The 25,537-nt window shown below is 53.5% G+C and overlaps 1 protein-coding gene across 1 annotated transcript; it reads right to left on the bottom strand.

Moving 5' to 3' along the window:
* Positions 1-257: 257 nt before the first annotated feature.
* Positions 258-25,317, bottom strand: TFAP2E (transcription factor AP-2 epsilon). The gene is made up of 7 exons (XM_064172413.1): positions 25,240-25,317; positions 24,677-25,123; positions 24,307-24,358; positions 7,428-7,656; positions 7,037-7,155; positions 2,292-2,433; positions 258-1,599 (listed from the first exon to the last, which is right to left on the bottom strand). Exons 1-7 carry the CDS (start codon positions 25,264-25,266, stop codon positions 1,311-1,313), a joined length of 1,305 nt encoding a protein of 434 aa, XP_064028483.1. The 5' UTR covers positions 25,267-25,317; the 3' UTR covers positions 258-1,310.
* Between the last annotated feature and the right edge of the window lie 220 nt (positions 25,318-25,537).

The following is a 25,537-nucleotide window of genomic DNA, read 5'->3' as shown; positions in this document are numbered from 1 at the left end:
AACAGCAAGTACAAAATCCTGCAGAATATAAGTTGCCATCATCATCATCATCATCATCACAGCCTATCTTGTCCATGCTACAGTTTGGTGTATCCAAAACTTCATTCCCATTTCTAATGGCAGAAAAATCCAAAGATTTTTCCTCTTTCCATCAACCCAAACCCAAACCAAACCCTCTCCTCCCCTCACCCCCCCCCCCCCAAAAAAAACCTCCAAACCCAAACAAACAAAAAAGGCAAAACAAACAAACTTAAAAAGGCAAAACCCAACCCAACCCCACCCCCACCCCCTCTCAATTTGATATAAATAACTTGCACTGGACATCTTAAAACTTTCAGATTTTAATTACACATAAATAAATATATACAGAATTAGAACAGTTCAGTTTGGCCTGGTTCAAGTTCTGCTCCTTGTGCTTTAGTCATCATCACTAATTTGAGAAACTTTGTGTGCTGTTATCTGTAGCTTGTGGGGTTTTAATTAGTCCTGGGTTAAACTTCACCTGCTCTGTCTCTCTCTTCAGCTGAGACCACAGCAGTTGGGGAGCTCCTCCATCAGCTCCTGCCCTGGGAACCACTGGATCCATATAGAGATGGTTCCTGCCCTTCTGGTGCAGGTGGGAGGTCCTCAACCTGGGTTGAGAGGGAAAGATCCACCTGGAATCTCAGTTTGCAAACTGTAAACGAAGTCTGAAAGGGCTTTAAATCCAAGGCAGTTCTGCTGGCAATTTTTCTCTTGGCCTGGCTTTAGGACTGGGCTGAAGGAAGAGAAATGGGGGAAGTCTCCTTTGTGTTTGCCTCTCAAAAGCAGCTGATAAATCCAAGTAGAGCCAAGGGTCCAGCTTCCTGCCCTCTGCTGCCTCCTCTGCTCCCTCCATCCATGCAGCTCCTTGCTCTTTCGCCTCCGTTTTTCAGCGGGAGCAGATTCCTGCAGCGTGTCAGGGTTGCACTAATGGGTCTCTTTAAAACAAAACAGAGTAAGATTGCACATGACTTGGCTTCCTGCTTCCACGACTTAAAACAACCAACCAAAGGCAAAAAACCCAAAACAAAACCAAAGGCAAAAACCCCAAAGCCATCCACCTGGCTGATTTCCTCACTCTCCCTGCATCCATTAGTATCGTCTGCTTCTTAAAGTCTTTACATCTTCTCCTTTTTTTGTGTGTCTTTTCTTTGTTCTCTCGACGAGTTCCCTCCCAAGTTCAAACGTAGCAGTTCAGAAAACAGTGCACTGGATCCTCTTGACCACCCACACCCCTCCCAGTGCAACCAGGGAGAGCTCCCGGTGGGGAGAGGGAAGGGGCCAGGGCGTTATTTCCGATGCTTCACTTCTTTCTCTGACGCTTTGGAGTCTCCAGCCGTGTGCCCGTTCCCTGTGCTGTTCATGAACATTTTATCCAGCCCCTTAAGGGACTCGACCAGGTAGTTCTGGAAGGCTGTGAGTGCTGCACAGATGGCTGGGCCCCCAAAGCCGTGGGTTATCAAGCTGAAATGAGTCAAACAGCTCTGGACTCCGGGCTCTAAGATGAGCGAGGGGCGGCTGTTCCCCAGCGGCGAGCGGTCCTGGGCTATCAAGTCTGCAAACTCTTTACAGATTTGCCTGAAAGCAGAGAGGTTTGGGTTAGCAGAGAGGTTTGGGTTAGCAGAGAGGCTGGTGAGAAGCTGCAGGGATGCAAATGTCATATGGTACCCTGGGAAGCGTTAGGAGGGTGGGCGGTAGGTCGAAGGAGGTTCTCTTGGGGCGAGGTGAAGTTGTGCTGCCTAGGAGCAAACCCTCCCAGCTGTGCTAACTTCACACCTCATAGAATAGAGTAGAACAGAACGCTCTGGGTTGGAAGAGGCCTCTAAAGGTCATCTAGTCCAACCCCCTGCATGCAGCCTAGGAATCCATCCCTGCCTTGCAGAGCATCAAGCTTCAGGGCTTAAAGGGGCTGACCAGAAAGCTGGGGACAGGGTTTTGAGCAGGGCTTGTTGTGACAGGATAAGGTACAAGGGTTTGGAACTAAAGCAGGCAGATTTAGACCAGGGAGATATTATATGCTGAGTGTGGTGAGACCTTGGCCCAAGTTGCCCAGAGAGGTGAGTGATGCTCATCCCTGGAAACATTCCAGGTCAGGTGGTTTTGGGCTCTGAGCAACCTGCTCTAGTTGCTGCTGGCCACAGCAGGGTTGGACTGGAGGAGCTTTAAAGGTCTCTTCCAACCCAAACCCTTCTGTGATTGTGGGGCTAATGCTGCCCTTGCAGGCTGTGGGCACCTAGCACAATGGTGGCTGGTTGCCATCTCCTACTCACTTGGTAGCCAGCAGCATGTTTTTCCTGGTGTGGAGCTCCGTGGGGTCGGAATGCTGTCGGCACAGGTACTCTGCCGCCGCCTTGGCCGGGAATTCCGTTTCACACACGTACCCAAAATCCCGAGCCAGGTGAACAGCTTCTCCTAGGAGCAGAGCAGAAGAACAAGCTGTGTCAGTGACTGTGTGAGAGGGGAGCACCTCAGAGAATCATAGAATGGTCTGGGTCGGAAGGGACCCTGCAAAACTCATCCTGTCCAGCCCTCTCTGCAGTCAGCAGGGACATCCTCAACTAGATCAGGTTGTCCAGAGCCCTGTCAAGCCTCATCTTGGATATCTCCAGAGATGGGGCCTCAACTACCTCCTTGTAGCACCTTCAAACACCTCCATGAGGTGGCCCATTTCTGCTGGGACAGGAGCACTTTTTCAGCTGGCACCCAAGAGTTCTCTCTGCCTTCTGCTCTTGGGCTGATGCAGAGACATCACTCTGAGTTTCTTATATTCAGCTGTCAGACAATCAACCTACATGGGTTCAACCCTTGCCAACTCTAAACAGAAGCTGCTTCTTTCCTTTGTTAGCTTCTATATCATTACCTAGGAAGGTTGGACCAGGTGATCCTTGAGATTCCTTCCCACCTGGCATTCTGTGATTCTATGATGATTCCATTATTCCATCATTCTGTGATTCTAAGATTCCATCATTCTGTGATTCCATGATTCTGCAATTCCATTATTCCATGATTCTAAGATTTCATGATTCCATAGTTCTATGATTCCATGGTTCTATGAGTGTATGATTCTGTGATTCCATTATTCTATGATTCTATAACACCATGATTCCATGATTCTGTGATTCTATGATTCCATTATTCTGTCATTCCATGATTCTGCAATTCCATTATTCCATGATTCTAAGATTCTATGATCCCATGATTCCATAACACTACAATTCCATGATTCTATGATTCCATGATCATATGATTTTGTGATTCCATGAGTCTGTGATTCTGTGATTCCATTATTCCATGATTCTATAACCCCATTCCATGATTCTGTGATTCTATTTTTCCATGATTTTGTGATGAATCAGCATTGAGAGGGAGCTGAAGCTGGTGTGAGGATGAGGAAGCTCCTCTCTGAGCTGCTCCTCCAAAAGGAAGAACAGCAGAGATGCTTCTCATTCCCTGCATCTTTCTCTCCCTTCTTCCACCAAGATTTCCTGCCTGGCCTCTCCAGATTGAGATTTAAACAAGGGCTGGAGGGTGAAAAAGTGACCTTAGCCCCATGACCTCCAGACAAACTGGGCTGTGAGAACCAGGCAGAAGGCAGAGGGCTGCATCCCCCCGCAGAGAGCAGGAGCCCTCGGGCTGGCGGTGCGGGCAGCGTATCCATCACCCCCTGGCCCTGCCCACCCATTGATGGAATTGATCCATCTCCAGGCATCCCCATGGAAATAATCCGAGCTGATGGCAATTGATCATGCCCAACACCCGAAATCCTGGCTGGGCAGGCAGAGCTAATTTGACTCCCCCCCTGCTGCTCCTACGTATGAGGCCATCCATCCTGATAGCATTAACCTAGATCCCACCACAGGCTGCCCAGCTCCTGCAGCTCTGTCTGTGAAGCTGGGTGGGGAGGATAGTGTCTGTGCTTCCCATACAACAACAATGATTTCCACTTCATCTCCTCCTCCAAAGAAGGAGCCAACAATTTAAAGCTGGAGAATCAGAACTGCAGTGGTTTGTGTGTTAAAAAAAAAAGAATAAACAATCCAAAGCCACCCAGAAATTAACACTAAATGAGCTGTCTGACCTCGTGGGGAGAGCTGAAGCTGGAGCCAGGATTGCTTTCCTCTGGGAGTGTGTGTGGGTGCCCACAGAGCTGAGTGCTCTGAAGGCAGTTTGGATGCTGCTTTGAGAGGTTTCAGAGGAGGGAACAAGGGATCCAGCTATTGGATGTGGCAGTGAAGCCACAGCAAGTCAGGACCCAAGTGAGGAGAAGCTGGAGGAGAGTGCTGGTGGGGCAAGAGGCCAGGCAGGAGAGGGGGCATAGGAGCCTGACTGCATGGACACATCCTTGTGAGACCTGAAGGATGTTTCTGGAGTTGAAAGACAGCCCTGCTGCAGGAGAAGGCAAGTGCTGGGTGTGCATGACAAGGGCTCCCAAGGGAAGCTGCTTTCTACCCATAGCCCTCATGGTGCTCCCTGGGTTCCTGCTCTCCTCATCTATAAGAGACAATCATTGAATCATTAAGGCTGGAAAACATCTTCAAGATCATCAAGTCCAACCATCAACCACCATGGTCACTAAACCATGTCCTGAGGTGCCATGTCCACACATTTTTGAACACCTCCCTGGGCAGCCTGTTCCAATCCCTGACCACTATCACAGCAAATAAATTTTTCCTAATATCCAACCTAAACCTGCCCTGGTACAACTTGAGGCCATTTCCTCTCATCCTATTGCTTGTTTCTTGGGAGAAGAGACCAACTTCCACCTGGCTCAAATCTCCTTTCAGAGAGTTCTAGAGAGCTGTAGAGAGCAAGAAAGTCTTTCAGCCTACACTTCCCCAGACTGAGCACCCTCAGTTCATAGGATCATAGAATCAAGCAGGTTGGAAGAGACCTCCAAGCTCAGCCAGTTCAAACTATCACCCAGCCCTGTCCAAACAACCAGACAATGGCACCAAGTGCCTCATCCAGTCTGTTCTTGAACACCTCCAGGGATGGTGACTCCATCACCTCCCTGGGCAGCCCATTCCAATGCCTATCACTCTCTCTGCCACCAATTTCCTCCTATCATCCATCCTAGACCTCCCCTGGCACAACTTGAGACTGTGTCACTTTGTTCTGTTGCTGGGTGCCTGGCAGAAGAGACCAACCCCACCTGGCTGTGCTGGAGGAATGGCTGTGGGTCAGTGTAAGACGAAGTCCATCAGTGGGGGTTTCAAATGAGCAGGCATTGGGAAGGCAGAGGATAGAAAACAAACGAAACCAAGAGGGCAAATGCCCAAGAAAGGAGGTGCCTGGGGCACAGCCAGTGGTGACCAGGCAATGGCACCTTCCTGTGGTGCAACACCTCCCAGCACCAGGACAGTCTGTGCAGGAGGAGCTGACACCCATCCGGCACGCACGGCACCGCTCCTTAGTTTGCTGTGAGCCGGTAAGGAGGAACCAAAACATCAGCAGGCACCTGAGATCAAAATGGACATTTCTTCCTTCCTTTGACTCTTTCTTTTCTCCTCATGGAAATCAGCCTTTCGTTCAGCACCACCCAAGTGCCCTCAGTGACAAGCCCGGGCTAATGAAGCGGCTCATTTAATTTGCTGCCAACAATGGAGATGATTTTCTATTCAGCCACTGCAGGCAGCTGCCTCCAGCACGCTGGGTGCAGACACAATGGATTCCACAGCTCCCAGGCAGCCGGGGGCTGTCAGCAAGTTGTGTCCCAGGTCCTTCTCTCCCTGGATGTGGTGGTGACATCGTCGTTTCCACCGTGCAGAAAGTGGGAAGAGAGCAAATAAACAAGGCAGGGGCAGGTCGCTGCCTGCTGAGGCTGTGCTGCCCTCGGCACCTTCTCCGTGCCTTAACCCCACGCTCCAAGGGCAGCTGCTACCTTCACCTGCCAGACCTCAGAGATGGGTGGCATCTCCTCCATGACTCCCTTGTCAGATCATCTCCTTCTTACAAGAGGCAAGACACAGACACAGGTGTGGTGGTGCAGCCCTGAGAGAACAGTTAATGGTGCACATGAGAGGCATGGTCAGAAGCACCTGAGATGTGTGCCCAGGTGGCCATAAAGACCAATGTCAGCACCAGAGAGGTGATTGTCCTCCTGTGCTTGGCACCTTGAATACTGGGTTCAGTTTTGGTTCTCTCACTCTATTATGATTAACATATTCCAAGGAGGACATTGAGGTGCTGGAGCAGGTCCAGAGAAGGGCAACAAAGCTGGGGAAGGGTCTGGAGAACAGGACTGGGCAGGGGCAGCTGAGGGAGTTGGGGTTGTTCAGCCTGGAGAAAAGGAGACTGAAGGGAGACTTTCTGGCTCTCTACAGCTCCCTGGAAGTAGGCTGAAGGTCTCTTCTCCCAAGGAACAAGCAATAGGATGAGAGGAAATGACCTCAAGTTGCCCCAGGGCAGGTTTAGGTTGGATATTAGAAAAAAATCCTTCTCCTTAAAGCTTGTCAAGCTCTGGCCCAGTCTGCCCAGGGAGGTTGTAGAGTCCCTATATGAAGGTGTTTAGAAGCCCTGGAGATGTGGTTCTGAGGGACATGGTTTAGCAGGTGACTTGGTAGTGTTGGGTTAATGGTTGGACTCAAGCATCTCAAAAGTCTTTTCCAGTCTAAAGGGTTCTGTGAGTCTCTGTGCCCTACACTGGCACACGGTGCCATGGAGGAGCTGCAAAATTCTTGGCAGCTTTATTCAGGCTTTTTTTTCTTGCTTTTGGTTCTGACTCAGTGTTATCAGAACTGGTTCATGGCAATGATCAGTGACATGGACACAGCCCCAAGGCAGCTCACAGCCCCACCAGGCCGTGGGTGCCTTTTCCCCACAGGCTATGAGTGGTCCAACAGCCCTGGCTGAGCTGCAGGAGATGTGCATGGAGATGCACACTGTGGGGATGCTCCCGGGCTCAGGCTGTGGTGATCACTGTGCTCTGAGTGCCCTCCCTTGTGGAAAGCTGCAGATGAAGGACATGGAAGTTTCAGGACCCTCATCCTCCATGGGAGGGGAGAGTGACCCTTACCTTCCACGAGGGAGGTCAGCAGGGTGACGTTGGCAGCTTTGCGCCTTCCTGCAGGCAGATTTAGCCCAATCTTCTCTAACCTCTCCCTTAGACACCGACCTCCGTTTTTGGATTTTGCTCTGGAAAGAGAAAACAAGGAGGGGGAGGGGAAATGATCACCTACTGGAAGTCCAAACAACAATGACTAACTCCAGTTTAAGCTGTGGGGTTTGAATGGGAAGGACAGAAACCAACAAAAATGTTCTTTCCCAACACTCCACACACCACAACTTCTCCTCTCCATCCGTCTCAGAGGTAGGACCTGGTGCTGGACACAAAACTCGCTTGGCTGCAGCAACCTTTGCCCCAGGGCTGTCCCAGGGCTGTGCCAGGGCTCTCTGGAGGAGCTTACCTTCTGAGGACTCCACCAAGGAGAGAGGCGTTGAGACACTCGGGGGGTGAGAGCCTTCTCTGCACCTCCCCCACGGTCACCTTGTACTTGGAGGTGGAGCTGAGCAGGGAGAGGCGTCCAGGCACGGAGCAGAAGACCTCGTTGGGATTCGTCACCCCTCCGATCAGGCCATCCTTGTTCATTGACAGGGTGGAAATGGTGGTGCCATTGGCCTTCGAGGGGATGGGCACTGGGAGACAAGGAAGGGAGAGAGAAGAGGAGACCGTGGCTGAGAGACTCCAGAGCTGAGGAAGCTGCTTGGTGACCCTCCTCAGCACCCCCTCGCTGCCACCTGCAGACATCAGCATGGCTGGCTGGGATAGATCACTTCATTCCTTATTTTCCTCAATGAAAGCAGAGAAATGAGGTGAGGAAAATGAAATATAGAGAGGACAAAAGGATGGAAGTGGCCTGGGCTCTGCTCTCACCTAGGGTGGAGAAACCAAAGCATAGAAAGGTCAAAAGGATGAAGTGGCCTGGGCTCTCTCTCATCTGTGTCCCCATCCCTCCCTGCTCTTCTGGAATGGAAGCCAAGGTTTTGGGCTGGTGTCCTGGGAGGCTAAGGACTGTCTGCAGTCCTTTGCTGCCTGGATCTGGGACCAGTTTCCCCTCCCTGTCTCCTCTGGGCTCTCTATGGAGGTGGGGAGGACTGGCAGAGTGAAGCATGGGCTTGTTGTGCTGACCTGGGGGCATTCTTCTCTTGGCTCCAGGATGATATCACAACTTTATCCCAGCTCAGCCCAGACACATGGCTGCATCCCACGGGACAGAACCAGTAGGGCTGAGTCCCAACCACCATGTCCTGCATAAAACCCAGGAGATGCTGGGATGGCCAAGAGTTGTGTTTGCCAGTCTGTGCCCACAGGCACCAGTGGGATGTCTTCTTGGGGATTAACCCCACCACAAGCTGCAGCCCTGAACTTTGTCTTAAAGGAAGCTTGAGAAGATCAAACCCAAATAATCCAGCACAGGCTTTGTTTTACTTAATGGACGGAAGTCAGCTAACCCAGGAGGCTGGATGGGCAATGAGGACTGCAGCAGCACATCAGGCCCATGGCATCACTCCCAAGGTAAAATGGGCACAGGTTTTTTCCAGTGTCATCCCAGTAAGAAACCTTATTAGGCACAGCAAACCTTATTAGGCACAGTATTAGGGTTCAAACTGTGGCTGAAACCTGTGCCAGATCTATTTGGCTTTCAAGTTTTGACGATAATGACTGATGGAACTTGGGAGAAGGGGAAAAAAAGAGGTTTTGAAAGAATCCAGAGAGGGCTGCAAATGCTTCCACTCCAGATGGTTCTAACCCTGGCATTCTTTGTGGATCCACAGCAATGACCTCACCATGAGCATTCAGATGGTTCCTGCAAGCAAGCAGCAATGAATACCAGGGTTTGTAAAGGAAAGAAATATCCCCAAAATGAAGCTGAAACCCCAACAACTGGGGGGCAGTGGGTGGGAGACATGGCCTGGACCTATTAGAGGATGCTTACAATCAGCATCTTGTAAGAACAGCCCAAGAACTTGTGAGTGTGGCAGTAAAAACCCAGCATGTTCCATAAAAAAGGCTGCTGGTTTGAGACCAAAAGTTGAAGGAAAAGGAGCTGAGGGACAGGAGGTTTCCTCTCAGCATGAAACTGGTGCAGGACGAGCTGGTGCCCTGCTGGCATTTGCCATGATTGTAGCTGGTGGAGGAGTTGGTCAAGGGAGAACAAACATGGGAAGATCCCTGGTGAGGTGTAGGAAAGCAGAGTTATTTCCAGCAAGCAGCAACTTCAAAGCTTTCTTCCACAGCCCCAGAACAGGTTATGTTTGTCTCTGGGAGACACCCTTGAAATAAAAAGTCAGAGCATGTGTTACAAATCTCCACACAGTGTGTGACTCCAGGGCCAGGCAGCCAGCTGTGGGGGTTCTGACCACCCCCAAACCGGCTCCCCCACCCCACTCCTGGAGAGCAGGTGTTGCTTGTAGCTGCAGATCCACCAAGAGCTCTGCATAACTCACATGGACTTTGTGCATGCCTGAAGTCATGCAGGGGCCTGCGCCAGCCGCATGCGTGGCTGGGGACCGAGCAGCCATGCAGGACAGAGGGGACTCATGGCATGGTGGAGCTGTCCCTCAACACACTCCGGGGAGGAGGAAGAGGCAAAGCCAGCTGGCACCAGTTTGGGTTGACACTGGAGCCTGTGGAAAACCAGGCTGGAGAGATGGATGTAACCCAGCTGGGGTGTGTTTGAGAGCAGCCCCATGGGCAGCGAGCGGGAGGTGCAGGGCAAGGTGATGGTGAGGCTCAGATGGGTGCTGATGCACAGCATGGAGACACCACAACACCTTTGGCACACGAACTGGCATTGTTAGGAATGATGCTACTGTCGGAAACAAATCCCTTTCCAAGCTGTAACCCAGAGCCTGCCTCTGCCAAGCTGGATGCCCAGAGCAGCCAGGTCACCCTGCTCCATCCACAAGCAAACCGTGAGGCACCCATCATGGGCATGAACACCGGCATTGCTCTTCTGCCTTGAAGCCTCAGCCGGGATCAGAGTCCCATTACATCTGGCACATGCAGGCAGGACAAGGCCACCTGTGCCATGGGGAGCTGGCACCCTCAGCAGCAGGGCACAGGGTGCAGAGGGAGGAGCAGAGCAAGCAGCTGGCCCAGCATCACGCAGGGGTTAGCAGCAGCGCTGGGGACTGAGCTGTCTCTGGGGTCCCGGAGCAGTGCTTCATCCATCAGACAAGGTTGCCTCCACACAACAACAATAAACACAGCCACATTTGCCATCAATTATTAATTATTGTGATTTGGCCTCACCTGCTGCTGCTTGCCTGGTCTGATCTGCAGCTTGTTTGCCCATAAACATGCTGCAGGAGGGAGACAAGCTACCATTAAAGCCTGACAGCTTTGTTTCCTTGGCTTTGGGGGAACCAAAATTGTCTCTTGTCATCTGAGTAAACCAAAAGTCCCCCTCGATCTTCAGTTGCTGCTTTCCTGCTCCCGCAAGCAGCAGGTGATCGGAGCACCTGAGCCAGCCTGCAGACAAGAAGGAAGCATCAGAGCCTTGCGGGTGGGCACGGTGCCAGCCCAACACCCCAGCAGCGCCCCGACCCTTCCAGACCAAGCCGGCTGCATGCAGGCGCCTGGCCCCGCGCTGGGCGCCGCTGCCGTGCACAGCCCCGTGCCGAGGGTTTGGCCGAGCCAAGAGCAGAGGAGCTAAACATCACACAGAGGTGGGCCTTTCATGGTGAGGTGCCCATCAGCCATGGCATGAGTGAGAGGCACTTGGTGCCCAAGCGTAGGAGGCACCAGGCAAGGCACCAACCTGAGCTCCCTGCACAGTGCTTTGCAGCTGAGAATGGAAATGCCACATTGATGGCACTGCTCTGGTCACCCCCGCTGAGGGTTCCTGGATTCCTTTAGCATGGGGGCAGGATATCACAGAATCCCAGAATGCCAGGTTGGAAGGGACCCCAAGGATCATCTGCTCTGACCTTTCTAGGTGATAGTAGAGTTGAAAGGAGCTGACCCAGTACCCTGACAAGCTGAGTCTTCAAACTGCCCAGTGTAGAGCACTCCACTGCTTCCCTTCAGAGGTGATTCCAATCCCTAACTGTTCTCATGGGGAAAAATGTCCTTCTGCAGTCCAGTGGGAATCTCCCCAGCAGTAACCAGTCCCCATCACCTCTTGTCTTTTCCATGGGACTCCTTGTTAAAATGAAGTCTCCATCCTTCTGGTAGCCACCCTTTATGGACTGGTCCACAGTGATAAGGTTTTCCCTAAATCTTCTCTTCTCAAGGCCAAACAAACCCAACTCTCTCAGCCTTTCCTGATATGGTAGCTCTTCATTTCTCTTAGTGAGCTGGAACTCACTCCGCTCATCTCCATGCCAGGGGCTTGGGCAGGCTCAGCTCCCACTCAGGAGTGGTTTCAGCAGCAACGCTCCCAGGGATGCTCATTCCCACAGTGATAGGCTGGCATAGTGCACGGGCTGAGGAGAAGGGTTTGATGCTGGTACCCACACCGCTGTGCCCAAATCATCCTGTGCCCAGGTGCTTGCCCCCCTCCCTCCAGCCCTTTCTGATGAGTGGCACAAGGATCAACTGGGTCACACCCTCCTAGCAAGCTATAAAGGGCAGGACACAAGCTGCAGTCTCTCCGTGGGGCTCTGTCTGGGATGATTCAGCCAAAGAAAGGGGGAGAAAAGGAAAAAGGCTTTCAGCAGCCACTCAGAAAATTCCTGGGCAGTGTGAGGTCTTTCTCTCTGGTGTCCAGCTTTGCTATCTGCTCTTATTGTTATTACTTGCTCATTATTTCCTGATTGGCCCATGTGAGCTCTGCAAGCTGTGTGCTGGATGGGTGAATGCAGGGCGAGATGGGGAAAGGCTGCTCCCAAAAGCTGGGAGCTGCAGCTGGAGCCACTCTTTGCTGCTGGCTTCTGACCTCATGGACTCTCATGGCAAAGACAGAACTGGATCTGAGGGGTGAGAGGCTGACTGGGATCTGGAAGTCTGACTGGGATCTGGAGGGCTGACTGGGATCTGCAGGGTAGACTGAGCATGGCCTCTGTTTTTATCACTCCAGACTTTCTTTTCCATGCTGTGGAATATTTGTCACAGCAGCATCTTGTCTCACGATGCTCCTCTTGCATTTGAAGCTAGCTGCTGAGAGAGGCAGCCTGTCAGCACCAGGGGCACGGTGCCTTGCTGAACCTGGGAAGGGAAAGTCTCCTCACTTCAGCTGCTTAACATCACAGGAAACATTTCCGCAATGCTCAACATCTCACCGCCTCCTTTAATGCCGTCCGAAAGGTACCAGGGGCAATACCCAGCATAGTTCAGGGGTGCTCTGGTGATGGCAACTCCATCATGAATCACCTGCTCTGGTGCTGGGCAAGCAGCTGCATGTGGCTTTGTTTTCCCTTTGGACTCACGAGGGTCATGCTCTCCCGTCGAAGATGCTTCTTCTCTGCTGAGTCAGCTCCTGATTGTCTTTCACCCATCCCTCAGGTGTAGCTCTCAGGCAATGAAACTCACACAACTCTATTTGCTGTGACATGAAAATCTTTGATTTAAAGTGAATGATTTTGAGCCAGGTCCTGGGTTCCAAGAACACAGAGGGTTTCGTCCATTGCCTCTCCTAAGCTGGAGAGCACCCTGCCTGGGTGTGGTTGTGTCCCCAGCAGCCTGGGGGCAGCTGGGACCCAGTGGGCTGGGCTGGCTGCAGCTGGCTCCCTGCTTTTGCTGGGGCATTGTTTTACAACACCAGGCAGGTCACGTCCCCAATTTGGGCTTGACTGTCTCCATCAATAAAATGGAGGTGATAATATCTACCTGGGAGGGATGCTGGAATGCCCAATTAAAGCTTGCCAAGTGATCCCTGGATGAAAGATTTCTCCAGGTGAGAAGTCCCTGGGTGGGAAATGTAGCCAGAAGGAGTTGATCCAGTGCCTAAGCATGGGGATGTGATGATGCTCCTTGGAGACACAGACAGGTGTGGTTAAAGGTGATCCCCACGGACATGAGGCTCTGCCATCCAGCATTGTTGGAAGTGTGATGGGGTATCCCAACCTTGTTTCTTTGAGGGCTTCCCAGGAAACACCAGACAGCAGGGTGGAAGAAGCAGCACTGACCCCTCCATTGTGACTGCGGTGAATGGAGTAAGAGCCTTGTGCCTTCCAGGTGTCCCAAGGCAAAGCATCAAGTTTCTGACCCTTGTTCTGATTTGCAGAGGTAGATCTCTGAGCTTTTAAACTCCAAGTACAATGGAGGAGCAGAAGAATCCCTTCCTTCAAAGGCTCCCTACCCAGGGAGCTAGAAAGCCTTGGAGAAACTCCTGCTTATTCCTCATCGAGCTTCAGCACAGAGCAATCCTCACCCATCTGCTCTGCTGCCTCATCTTCCCCGTCCTGCGTGCTCCAGGGTGATGATGCTCCATCCACCAGCTCCTGCACTCCTTTGTTTGTGTTCACAAACACCTGTGTCTGGAATCACCACTTCGATTCCTGGAAAGCACCGCTTTGAGACGCAAATAATCAATGCAAAAGGTGAAGCTGCAGCTCAGGCTCTGTGGGGTTGCTGTTGGGAGCTGCAGGACCGCGACGCTCAGGCTCAGGGGCTGACAGCAGCCCAGTGCCTTTTGGTCTGAAGGGAAAAGAGACTTTGCCTGCAAAAAGGTGAAGCACTGGCTCATTTCCATGTGGGAAATGTGTTGCCTGCTTGCAAAAGGATCTGTACGCAGGAAAATGTGTGGAACTTGGACCCTGACTCGTTTATTGTGGTGGAATTTGCGCAGTTCCACTTCCAGCTGGAGCTCAGGGTGTTGTGAGGGGGGAAAACAAGTCCAGAGGGAAGATGCAAATTGCTGCCTGTCTTACAAGTCTGTTTTCTTCTCTCCTTAGATGCATTACAGGTAAATCCTCCTCCTCAGCAGCTCGGAATCCCTGGATATCCGAGCTTTTGTTGCGACATCCCTTTCAGAAGTGGGAGTGTGCTACGGCTTAGACTGCATTTTAAAGGGGCATCAGTTAATCCTCTTAGGGGCTACCTGGGGCAAAGAATCACTCCTCTTCAGGCACAGTGCTGTCTCCAGCCACCCCAAAAGCACCTCAAATCCTGGTCCCCCTGCAGGACCATGCACGGGCCAGCTCACTGTGGCTTCGGGGCTGCCCAAAAAAAGTCTGCAGGAGGCCCAAGCTGTGCTGCTCTATAAAAGGACACCTGCACGGTGAAAACCTCTTCTGGATTCTCCTTGCTGCAGCTGCTAAGGTTTGGCTTCCAGGACATTGCAGGTAGAATGTGGACAGCCCTGAGCCCCCCCCTCACCTTTGTTCCTGCAGTAGCTGGGGGGGAAGGTGTCCTGTGTCTCCAGGTAGGCAGTGGTGAGGAAGCTTGGTGAGTAGCCCCTGATGAAAGTGCTCCAGAAAGGCAAGGGATTGCTGCTGTCTTTCAGGAAGAGCTTTCAGTGAACTCATCTAACCTTGGTTTGAATGTCTCTGATGTGAATTATAAGATGGAGATACATAAAGGAGGATCTGCATGTGGGTGTGAGCCAGAGGCAACTGCTCTGACCCTCCCTTTAAAAGCTCCCCCCCCCCTTTTTTTTTCTCTTCTTCACTGAGGAGGTGCAGCAGAGTTCAGCTGCTTCCATTTCCTGGTGTTTCAGCAGAGAGGTATTTATTGATGGTCCAGGGAAGGAGGTCAGTGCCATCAGCTATATTTCAACCCCACAGTCTGTAATTATCCTTTCTCCCCCAAGGGGATTACACAGGTATTTTCTTTATCTCGAATGCACAACCTGAACCCAAGCCCTGTGTCAAAGCCTCTCTAGGAAATCAGCTCCGAGGCCTTTTCAAATGGAAGGATGGAAAGAATCTTGGTGGGTTGTTGGTGTTTTGGGGTTTTTTTTTTTGGTGGTGGTTTGGGGTTTTTTTATCTCTCTGCTTTCCAGATTGCTGAGTCCTGATAGGTAAATGGATCTCGGACACTTGGAAGAGAAGAAGGAGCAGGGATACAACTCGGCAGCCTCAAACCATTCCCATGAGAAAGCTAATCAGGAGCAGTCCCATGCCTATGCAAAGCTCCTGTGCTTAACATTTTGTTTCCCATGCAAATCAATACATGAGGTTAGGAACTGAATGGGAAGGTGCCAGCTGATAGCCTTTGCATTTCTCCTTCTGTGCCTCTGCTTCACCCAGTACTGGCTGTGTGTCACTGCAGGTGTCTCCTGGGGAGCTTCAGGTTGGATTGGTGGGGCAGGGAGGTTCAGCCTCCCCCAGACTGAGGGTTACAACATCTCAGTTAAGGAGATGCTCAGTGAAATACTCAGTGCATCATGTCCTGAAGGGAAAGGCCAATCAGTGTAACTACAACATTTACTCAGACCTTTGTGAGCATACCTCGTGCTCCTTCCCAGCTGGGAAAGGGCTTAGTAAATGGTTTGCAATTATGAATTTCAGCTAATGCTTCCCATTTAGGATTGGTTTGGCCTCAAATGTGCTGCTTACTCAAATATTTATGGCTATTTTGGAAGCTGCTCACAGGTTTTTGTGAGCTCCCACACGTGCCCCTGCCATGCGTCGTTTGATGGGTTGGGTTGTGCTGTCTGGGAGCCTCTGATCCAGCAGCCTGAGCAGAAACCTCAGCAATACCTCACTGGAAAGCAGTAAACATTGATGATTAAAATCATAGACTCACAGGATGGTAAGGATTGGAATGGAACCTGTGGAGATCACCTGTCTAACCCCCTGCCTGAGCAGGTTCACCCAGAGCAGGTTGTACAGGATAGCATCCAGGTGGGATTTGAATGACTGCAGAGATGGAGACATTCAAATGTCTTCCTAGCAAAGACATTAAAAATGTCCTCTAACAAGTGCTCAAACCTTCACAGGAAATGAATGAATAAGGATTTGGATCCTGCTTTTGAACAGTTCAGTGTGTCTGCAGGTCTTTAGTGCTCATGGGGAGCTGCTCTGACGTGGCACTGCCCCATCCCCTCCTCACTTGTACCCTCGTGACTTCACCTAAAAGGTCAGTTTAATGAGATCATTCAGATTATCTCACTCCTTCTGATCCAAAATCATTTTCTTCTGGCTCTGCAGCTAGGCCCTTTCATATCTACCTCATTAAAATATCAGCTAGTCAGCACCCAGTTCAGCTCCTGCCTGCTCTGGCTGGACCTCTGCACCTCTGTCTGCGCTCGGGTTAGGATTTTGCCCTCCACAGCACAAAGCACCCAGGTGTGGGCAAAGGCAAGAAACTGAAATGGGAGAACCCAAGAATTTAGGCCAAAGGGACTGGAAACCTCCTCTGCTCCATGCTGTCAGCAAGGAAAGTTCCTCATCTGATGTCACCCCCATCCTAGCTCAGCCACGAGTGCCCCGTAGCAGAAACCATCACAGGTTTATTCATTTAGCAGCACAAACTCCCATTACATTTTGGCAACCAGTCTACGGGATCTTTATGTGTTTAAACAGTATAATCCATTTTCCAGTAACATGCTTGAGAGGTTTTTCCCTCTATTCCCTATAGAAGAGCCTGAATTTGTGCAGCTTTGGATCTACATAATCTGAAAAGGGAGAACAAAGCTGCAGTGTCTCGTGTGAGCGGCAGCGGGTCCTGCCTAAGCCATGGCATCGTTGCTATCAATTTGTTAAAATGTGTTTAGGTTATTGAAGGGCAAAAGAGCCTTCAGCAAAGATTAGGCAGGAATAATAACAGGAAAAATACTTCTCTTCCTGCAGAACTTGCTGCTGATCTGAGGAGCATGCGGGAGGGATTCGATCGGAGACTCGGCAGCGCTCTCAGTCCTAATTCACCTGCCTGCTGGAACCAGAAGCTCTCCCAGAGATGGCCTTTGGAGAGGCACCACTTGCCCACTGTCACAGGCAAATGCTTTTGGTTCTCCTTACTCAGAAGACATCCTGGGTTTTATCTCCTGTACATTGGCAGGATGTCCAGCAAAGCAGATGCGTTGAGCTCGGACAGCATCGTGCCCTGGCCAGGATGCACAGCCCAAGCTGCCAGGGATACACACCGGGAAACCGCTCTAGGAACCACCACAATGCCAAGGAGGAGCCACAGGGAAGGAGCAGTGTCCATATCTCTATGGGTAAAACCCCAACCAGCCACAGCAATCACATGGGGAGAGTCTGGCTGGCTGCATGGGAGCGTGGAGTTGATCACATCACGACCGTGGCTTGCAGCATCTACAAAACCTCCTGCTGATGTTTCCCCAATGACTGTCCCCATCTCTGACTTGGAACTTGTGCTTGAAGCCACCCTGAATACCCTTGCTCGGACCCTCTGCTCCCACTCCACCAGCCCCAAGAGCACAGAGCTGCTTTCCCAAGCACATGGGGCTATCTCAGGGCTCCCAGGGAGCCCTGAAGACTCACCATCCCCACACAACCACCTCACCGGGGACACCACTGGCACCCAGGGACCTGTCTGACCAGTCCAGAGGGAATAGAGCCTGACCTGATCCCTCGCTGCCTGGCGCCTCAGCACTTGGGTGACTGATGCCAGATAAATGCCTCAGATAGAGGGTGGGGAGACTCAGCCTGGCTGGAATGCCAAGCATGCACCACAGAAGCTGCCATGGCTTTTTAGGCTGCACAGATGAACCTGCTCACAGGTTCCCCTCGTTCTGCTCTAGAGCCCCAAGCTCCTGAGCTGCAGCCACACTGTGCCCCGGGGTGTTTAATTGCAGCAGGCAGCTTTCTAGCAACTCCTTTGTGCTTCTCTACTCCTTTTCACCAAACCACAGCACTCAACCTCTCTCCAAAGCAAAGGTGATACCCAGATGTGGCAAAACTGGGCATGGAGGTGAAATCTGAGCAAGCAGCAGCTCCATGCATTATATCCACACTTGCTAATTAGTTCCTGCATGAAGAACTAAAATAAACAAACAAATGGAAGGACAGCAGGAGTGAGTAATTCCCTGGGATCACACAGGAAAGGGTGGGATGGTTTAGTGGTTAAGGTGCTAGCCTAGAACTTCAGAGAACCTTGTTTAGGCTCTTCAAATAATTAAGGCAGATTGCAAACATTTTTTTTCTGAGATCACCTATCTTGGAATATTGCTAAACAGGGAGGAATGGTCTACAATTGCCTCTGCTCTGCTGCACAGCATGGCTGGCTGCAGCCTTGCCTGCCCCACCAGCAGATTCTGCAGCAGCTAAGCACCAACCGATCCACTAAGCTGCAAAAATCTCTTCCAGCTCCAGAAATGAAGGCAGAGTTTGTCCAGAGCCAGCCCAGTGTGTCCACAGTGCCCATGGACCCCTTGCCTGGGGTCCACCTCCTGAAGTCTTTTTTTTTTTGACAAGGACTTATTGTGGTAGGGCATGAGAGGGAACAGATTGAAGCTTGAGGAGGGCAGATTTAGACTGGGGATTGGGAAGTAATTATTTACAGAGTGGTGAGACACTGGAATAAGTTGCAGAGGGAGGTTGTGGATTCCCCCCTCCGTGGAGGTGTTGAAGGCCAGGCTGGATGAGGCCTTGAGCAGTTTGCTCTGGTGGAAGGTGTCCCTGCCCATGACAGAGAGGGCTGGAACTGGATGATCTTTAAGATCCCTTCCAACCCAAACCATTCCATGAGTAAGTTGTTGGTTTAACCAAGAAGCCACATGCTATAAAAGCAACCCAAGCTGGCTTCACTGAACCTACCCTTTAAGAACAGGCTCTTTGCTTCTAACAAAGGTGATGGTGGTGGGGGGGAGGGGAAATTCATTTAAACCCATCTAATTAAACAGTAAGTCATGACAAGGTACATGAAACTTGGAGATAACACATGCCTGGGAGGCACTGAGAAGGTTGAGACAAAGCCCAGCACCTTCACCGGTACTCGCGTGTGTTATCTCGCATGAACACACACCTGGGCTTATCCTGCTGCAATTATGGGACATTAAAAACACAGTTTTGATGGAGGAATGGTGATCTGGATGCAGTTCAGAGTAAAAACTTCCTTTCAAGTCCTGCTGCGTGATCGGTAGGGTGTTGCTGCCGCGCACGCATGTGCGCGCTAGGGAGCAGCGGCTGCGTGGGGAGGTGGGACCGCGTTTGGATGAGGGCTGCTATCTCCTGGTGTCTGCGAGGGCTTGTCTGAACTTTAAAGCCTTTGTTGAGCTGCACTAAGGCGGCAAAGCCTCCAGTCAAGACCCAGCTTGTCTCAGGTGAGCCCCTTTTCCCACTCAGGCAAACTACCGCAGCAGATCAAGCCGCAGAGAGCCGGGAGGGCTCTGCCAGCCCAGCACCCTGCACCTGGCTGGAGCCCAAGCTCCTCCACCCACGGCCCTGGACACTCTTATAAAAGAGGAGTCTTCACAGCCCCGGGTGTTTTATGGGGTGACCTCATTTATTACCTTGCTCATCAGAGGAAATGAGGTTTATCTAATCTACCATTCTTGCAGGATTTCTGATTCTTTCTCTTTTTTTTCCCCCTTCCTGCCACATCTGGCCTCGTGCAGCACTTCTTACGGCTCAGCTCCTCTCTCTCTCTGCTGAAACAAAGGAGAAATGGCACCACTGCCACCATGCCAGCACCTCAGTGCCACCAGCAGCCCCCCACAAGTGGAGCCCACGGGGAGATGGTGCTGCAAAACCTGGCACTCGCGTGCGGTGGAGCTGAGCATCTCGGTCTTAATCTCCCTCCTCTGCCGCATTCTTTAGCAGTGACAGCTACTTCTTGCAATATTCCTAACTGTGGGCTCAGAGCACTCCGAGGCACAGCTTTCCATCTGTCTGTCTGTCCAGCAGCCAGACAAACAGGTCCACATTCCGGAGTAGAAGCCCTCGCACCACCACTCTGCAGCAGCAGCAGCAGCAGTGCCTCAGATGTAGGTCTAACCACGTCCCAAACAGCAGGGAGAATGCAGTGGCTGAATACTGCTGCCTCAGCACCAGGCCAGGGGCATTTCGCCCTCGCCAGCCACACAGCACCCATGGGCCATGCACTCCTGGGTGCCAGCACGAGCTGCATCCTGCTCCACCTTTACTCCAGGTTGTAAAATGCTGCAGCCAAAACGCTTGCCCGCGAGCGGGGTGGGCAGGCCTCTGCGGCTCACAGGGCCCCCACAGCTCACCCCAACCCACCTCCAGCAGGACCTGGGGCTGCTGCTTGCACCCAGCATGTCCCCAGGCCCCAGGGAAGGAGATTGATGTTTTTCTTTGCAATAAAAAGGCTCCATCAGAAGCTTTCCACTGAGCTTGAACGGACGTCAAAGCAATAAAACCTCTCCTTATTTTACGAGCAGGCTGTAGGATTTTTAGCTACTGAGTGCTACGCTTGGTTTCATAAACACAACATCATCATCCTCTCCTCACCCTGCACGGTGCTGGGGGTTTGCTCAGGGTCCAGGGGCTTCTTTTCACTGTCCCAGGCACCTAAAGCCCAGTAGCTGCTGCAGCTTAAAGCAAGCAGAGCCTTGGACTAAACTTTTTCAGAGTTAATTTTGCTCTGTCCAAGTCAAAGGCCTTCCAGGTGTGATGTAAACGTTTGGGAGGGAAAAACAACAACAACGGTTTTAAAAGACACAACAGCCACCTCCAAACTAATAAAACAACAAAAGAGAAGGCATGGGAATGAAAAGGAGGGAGAGGGAACGAACGTGGCCATGAAAGAGATTCACAGAGCTCTGCTGCTCTAACCAAGATTTTTTTATCCACTGAATTCCCAAACCAGATGCTGCTCCCAGGGAGCTGAGTCCCCGTTTTTCAGTGCTGTTCCCAGATTCGGTGCAACTCCACCTCGCCACTCCAGCACCCTGCAGCCAAACCGGACCCCTCCCAGCCCCAGCTTTTCCCCTCATCCCAGTGCCTCCAGTTTTTGGGAATAACGAACCGGAGCCTGTCAAGAGGATTGTGGTGGAAGTTGGGGTTTATGGTGCAAACTGGGGAGTTTACCGTCTGTTTTCAGCCTGGCTCTGCTTCAGGGTTCTGTTGCCCAAACCGGGATGCAGTTTCCCCAGGCGCCCCGGGGCTGAGCCTCGGAATGGAGACCCCGGGGCTGTCCCCTGCTGAGGCGATCGCCCCCGTTCTTCTCTCCTGATAGTCCCTTTCTCTCTCGATATTGCCATGCTCCTCTGCCGGTATTCCCCTTTCTCTTTCCCAGTCTCCCCGTTCTCTGTTCGCTTCATCTCTGTCTACATTCGCGGCCACGTCCAGCAAAAGGAGCTTGGGAAACACACCCCAATCGAAGTATACCGAGATCCTGCACCCCTCAGATTTCCCCCTCCCAAATGTCCCCTAACGACAGGAGCTGTGAAATTCTCTGAAGTCCATGGAAGAAAAGGGTTGAGGAGCGGACACGCAGCCAGGAGCACTGCGGCTGCGGGCTCCGGGCAGCTCTTTCCCGCTGTGGGGGCCAGTTCGTGGCGGGGGGACATTTACGATGACAGCTCCTCGCCATGGGGACGATCCCCTGGCCTCTAAGTTAGCGCTGGCTTTGACTGGGGGTCCCTGTGAATTAAATCGCCTGCGAGTAGAGGAGTTAAGTGGTGGCCGTGGGGGTTCGGGGCAGACAATATTTTGTCGAAGCAGGACAGCAGTATCTCAGCAACTAATTAAGGAGAGATTTGTCTGCTTTCACTCGCATAGACTGAGCTCAAGTTTCTGTCCGAGGGCCACAGCATCAGGAATTCTAGGATCAATCAACCCCGGTGCGGTACCTGCGAGCTCGGCGCTATGTGGGACAAAACTGCCGTTTTTACCGGTTCCCCTCGATTTCCCCACCCCCGACAGAAACTCGCTGCCCACCCAGTCTTCCTCCCCCCCACCAGCGCCTCTGAAGCTCTCCGATCTGATAAAATCTCTGATATTGTAATGCTGTTTTTTTTTATCCTAGGGAGTAATTCAGCCCGGCCCTGGGCTCAGCTCTCGCCCTCGTTGCGGCGCCAGGAGTCAGCTCAGAGCAGCCGGAGCGGAGTAAAACCGGAGCTGTATTATACGTTAATTAAATTAAATTAAATTAACTGCAAAGTAATTAATTCACCCAGTTCTGGCAGAGGGCAGGGGTGTTTGCTACTGCTCGCAGCTCTTTCCCAGGTGCGGAGGAAAACCCCGGTTATTCGTAGACCCGGCGCTGACCGCTGCCGCCCGGGACCCGTCCCGGTGCCTGGAGAGCCCTGCTGCTGCCCGGGCTGCGGCAGGATCTGGTGTCCTCCGCCCCAGCTACAGCTTCTAGAATTCCTCATCTTTTCTCTATGAGACGAATTCTTCCGTTTTGGGGCATATCTCGCCGGGGGAACGCGGCCATCGAAATCCCAGCGAACCGAAACCGAGACGCCGCTGGAGCCCGGGCCGGACCCCGGTGCCGGCTGCGGTCCCCCTGTGCATCCACCGCTATAAGAAAATCTCCCTCCTGGCTATTCCTCTAAACCAAATTCACTTCGCTTTGGATATATCGATTGCTGGGCTGCTCCAGCCAAGTCGGGGCAGAGCTGGGGACACTCGCGGTGCATCGCCCCCGAAACTGCCATTATTGCCCAAAATATTCTTTATCCCGAACACAGCGGAGCAAAAGAAAAAAAAAAGCAAACCAACAGAGAATCAGAGTGGGGAGAGCAAGAATCCGAAGGGAGAGGGACTGTAGACCCGCACCACAAGCCCCGCTTTTCCTGTGGGTTATTTTCTCTCTTTACTTTTATCCTAAAGGAAATAATAATAATTTTAAAAGAGGGCACAAACCTGGCTCTAAACTACAGCAAAATCCCCCGCAACGGGAAACGAAGGATTCTGAGTATTGGCGCGTTTGGGGGATTAAAAAAAAGGGGGGGGAGAAATAAAACACACCTCCCAAAACCCCAAACCCACTGTAACTTCAGCCAAACTTCCAGACAATTTTCCCCGTTGCGTTAGATAGAGAAGCCCGAGCGCGGCTGGCACCCACGGGCATCAAAGCACCCTCCTGCCCAACGCGCCCCGCAGCTTGTTGCAGCCTTTTCTCACCAAGGATCCCTAATGAACCTCCTCTCGTGTGTTCTAATTAAAGCTGAAATAATTACGGTCATTAATGCTCCACTGAAACGCCGCGTGTAATGAAGCCGTGTTCCTGGAATCCCGATTTCCATAGAAAAAAGGGGGATGTGAAGCACCGTGAATTTCGCTCCCTTCCGTGTAACCACCACCGGTATCGGTGAGGAAAGAGCCTCAACGATCGGGGTGTTTGCCCCTAGTTACCGAGGCTAAGCAGTTGCCGAGAGTTCCTCAGCAGACGGACCAGGGAAAGCGACCCCTGAGCTGCAGCGGGACGGGACCAGGACGGGACCGGAGCTCTCTGCAACCTAAACCCTCCCGGTTTCAGCGGCGTTTGAGCCAGCCCTGCCAGGGGCTCCGAGTTTCCCCCAGGAATCCCTCTACGCCACCGGTCTGGGGGTACCGATCCGCTCCCCAGGAATCCGGCGTGGAGCCCGCAAGGGTGGTTGCGGTTTCGTTTAGAAACCGAGCTCCGAAGCAGATCTAACCCGTCCTGCCACCGACACGGTTTTGGTGCTGCACCGCGGGGAGAAGCCGAATGCAGGGATTGAATGTGGGGTACGAATTACGGCCCCGTCCCCTGCCCCCGTTCCCCAGGTCCCGGCAACGCCCGGCTGAAGTTTTTATTACAGAAACACTGTACCGAGTGGGGCAGTTTTAACGGCGGGGCTTTGTCTGGAAACGGAGAGGGTAGTTAGTAGCGGGGTGGGCAATACAACGGCAGTAAATCAGGAGAGGCGAGGGCCGTACGGGACCGGGTTGCTGCCGAAGCTGGAGCCGAGCCGAGGTGGGATGCAGGATGCCCCCGACCACCGTGACGGACAGCACCGGTTCCTACGGCCGTGCCGCTTCCTCACTCCCGTTAAAGGCATTCTTCCCCTCTGTACGGACCCCGCCGAACGGGCTCGCTCCGTCGTGGCCTCAGCGCTTTCCGCGTCCAAGGTGATGCGGAGCGGTGCGAGGCCCGTGCTGCAGCACCCGCCACTGGGACCGAGAGCACCGGGATTTGCCACCGAACCCCGCTGGAGTATCCCCCGGGGCATCCCTCGAGGCTTCTCACACAAACCGACCGCAGCCGCCGGTGGCGTGGGCCCCTGAGGCTTCTCCGTAGCCGGATTCACCTATCCGGGCCCCTCTGTTCCCGGTACCGGAAAGGCCCGAGGGACCTCCACTGGCCGGGGGCAGAAGAAAGTGCCGTCCCGCCAGGACCCTCCGCTTTCGTTTGCGCTTCACCGGGGACAGCAGCGAGGCCGTACCGACGGGAGAAAAGGCTGTCGCTGGAGGAAACGCGACGAGGGGGAGCCCCGAGGGCAGGAGCGGGGACAGGATCCCGGCCGGGGGCCGCGTTCCGCGGAGCAGCCGCGCTCTTACCTTTCTTGATCACGGACTGATCGAGCAGGTTCATCCCGCCGTCGTCCACGGCCTGAAAGCACCGAAGCAAGATCTGTCAGCCAGCGCAGCTCTCGGTGCCGACGAGCACCGGCCACTCGGTGCATGAGGTCGGAGAGGCCGGGGTCCCGTCCCCCCGCTGCCCTCCGTCTGGGAAGGATTATTCGAGCACGGACAAGCTTGGGTAATGGGGGCCCGAGGCCCATACCTCTGTGTCTGGGGCTACGGACGCCTCGGGGCCCGCCCCGTCCAGACCGGGACCCCCCTCCCGGGGCGCACAGATGGTGGTGGGCTCAATCCGCACAGCATCGCGCTCCCACCCCCCGAGCACACTGCCTCAGTTCCCCGGTACCTGGATGTCCTCGATGCCGTGGTGTCCGAGCCCGTGGATGCCCAGCGGGCCGTCGGAGAGGCCGTGTCCGCCGTCGGGCAGCCCGTGGAGCAGGCGGGGCACGGCAGGGTACTCGCGGCGGGGGTCAAGCCCCAGGGCCCTGTGGGTTTGTGAGAGCAGCCCCGCGTCGTCTTGCCGGCTGCGCTGCGGGGGCCAAGCGGGTTGCTGATGCTGGTGCAGGGGGCTCAGCGCCGCGTAGGGATCCCCCAGGTGCGGGTAACCAGGTTCCTGGCCCTGCGCGTAAGGCAGCGGCGGCTGCGGGTACGGCGGGGGGAAATAGGGCGGCTGGAAGTCGGCGGCGGGCGTGTGGCAGAGCGGCGGAGCCGAGCCGTAAGGAGCCTGGTTGAGAGCGGGCAGCTGCGGCAGGCGGGCCCCGGCCGGTGCCCCGGGCAGCCCCTCGGCGCGGTCCTGTGGTGGAGACAACGGCGGTGAGGCGAGAGCGGACCCCACCGACCCCAAATCCCCCGGCCTAGCCCAGCCCGGCCCGGTCCACGCTGTCCCGTCCCGCCCCGTCCCGCACTCACCATGCCCGGGTAGCTGTGCACTAGCATCGGTGCAGGCCCGCGGCGAGCCCCGGGCGGGCCGGGCCCCGGGGGTGCCCCCGTCTCCGCCCCTCTATCCCGCCGGAGCGGCGTCTCCCATCGCCCGCCCGCTCCTCTGCGCCGGCCCCGACTCCATGCACGCCAGTTATAGCGGCGGGGGCGCGCCCGCCGCCACGGGAGCGCGCATCAGAGCGCAAAGACGAGAACGCGCCGCCCGCTCCCGCGGGGCCCCGACGACTCCCGACGGCTCCCTACGGTGGGCGCAGTGGGACGGCGGCAG

The sequence above is a fragment of the Pogoniulus pusillus genome, chromosome 37, assembly GCF_015220805.1.
Source record: "Pogoniulus pusillus isolate bPogPus1 chromosome 37, bPogPus1.pri, whole genome shotgun sequence".
NCBI classification, from domain to species: domain Eukaryota; kingdom Metazoa; phylum Chordata; class Aves; order Piciformes; family Lybiidae; genus Pogoniulus; species Pogoniulus pusillus.
Note: the sequence above shows the minus strand (reverse complement) of the source record. Positions and strands in the feature narration are given on the sequence as shown.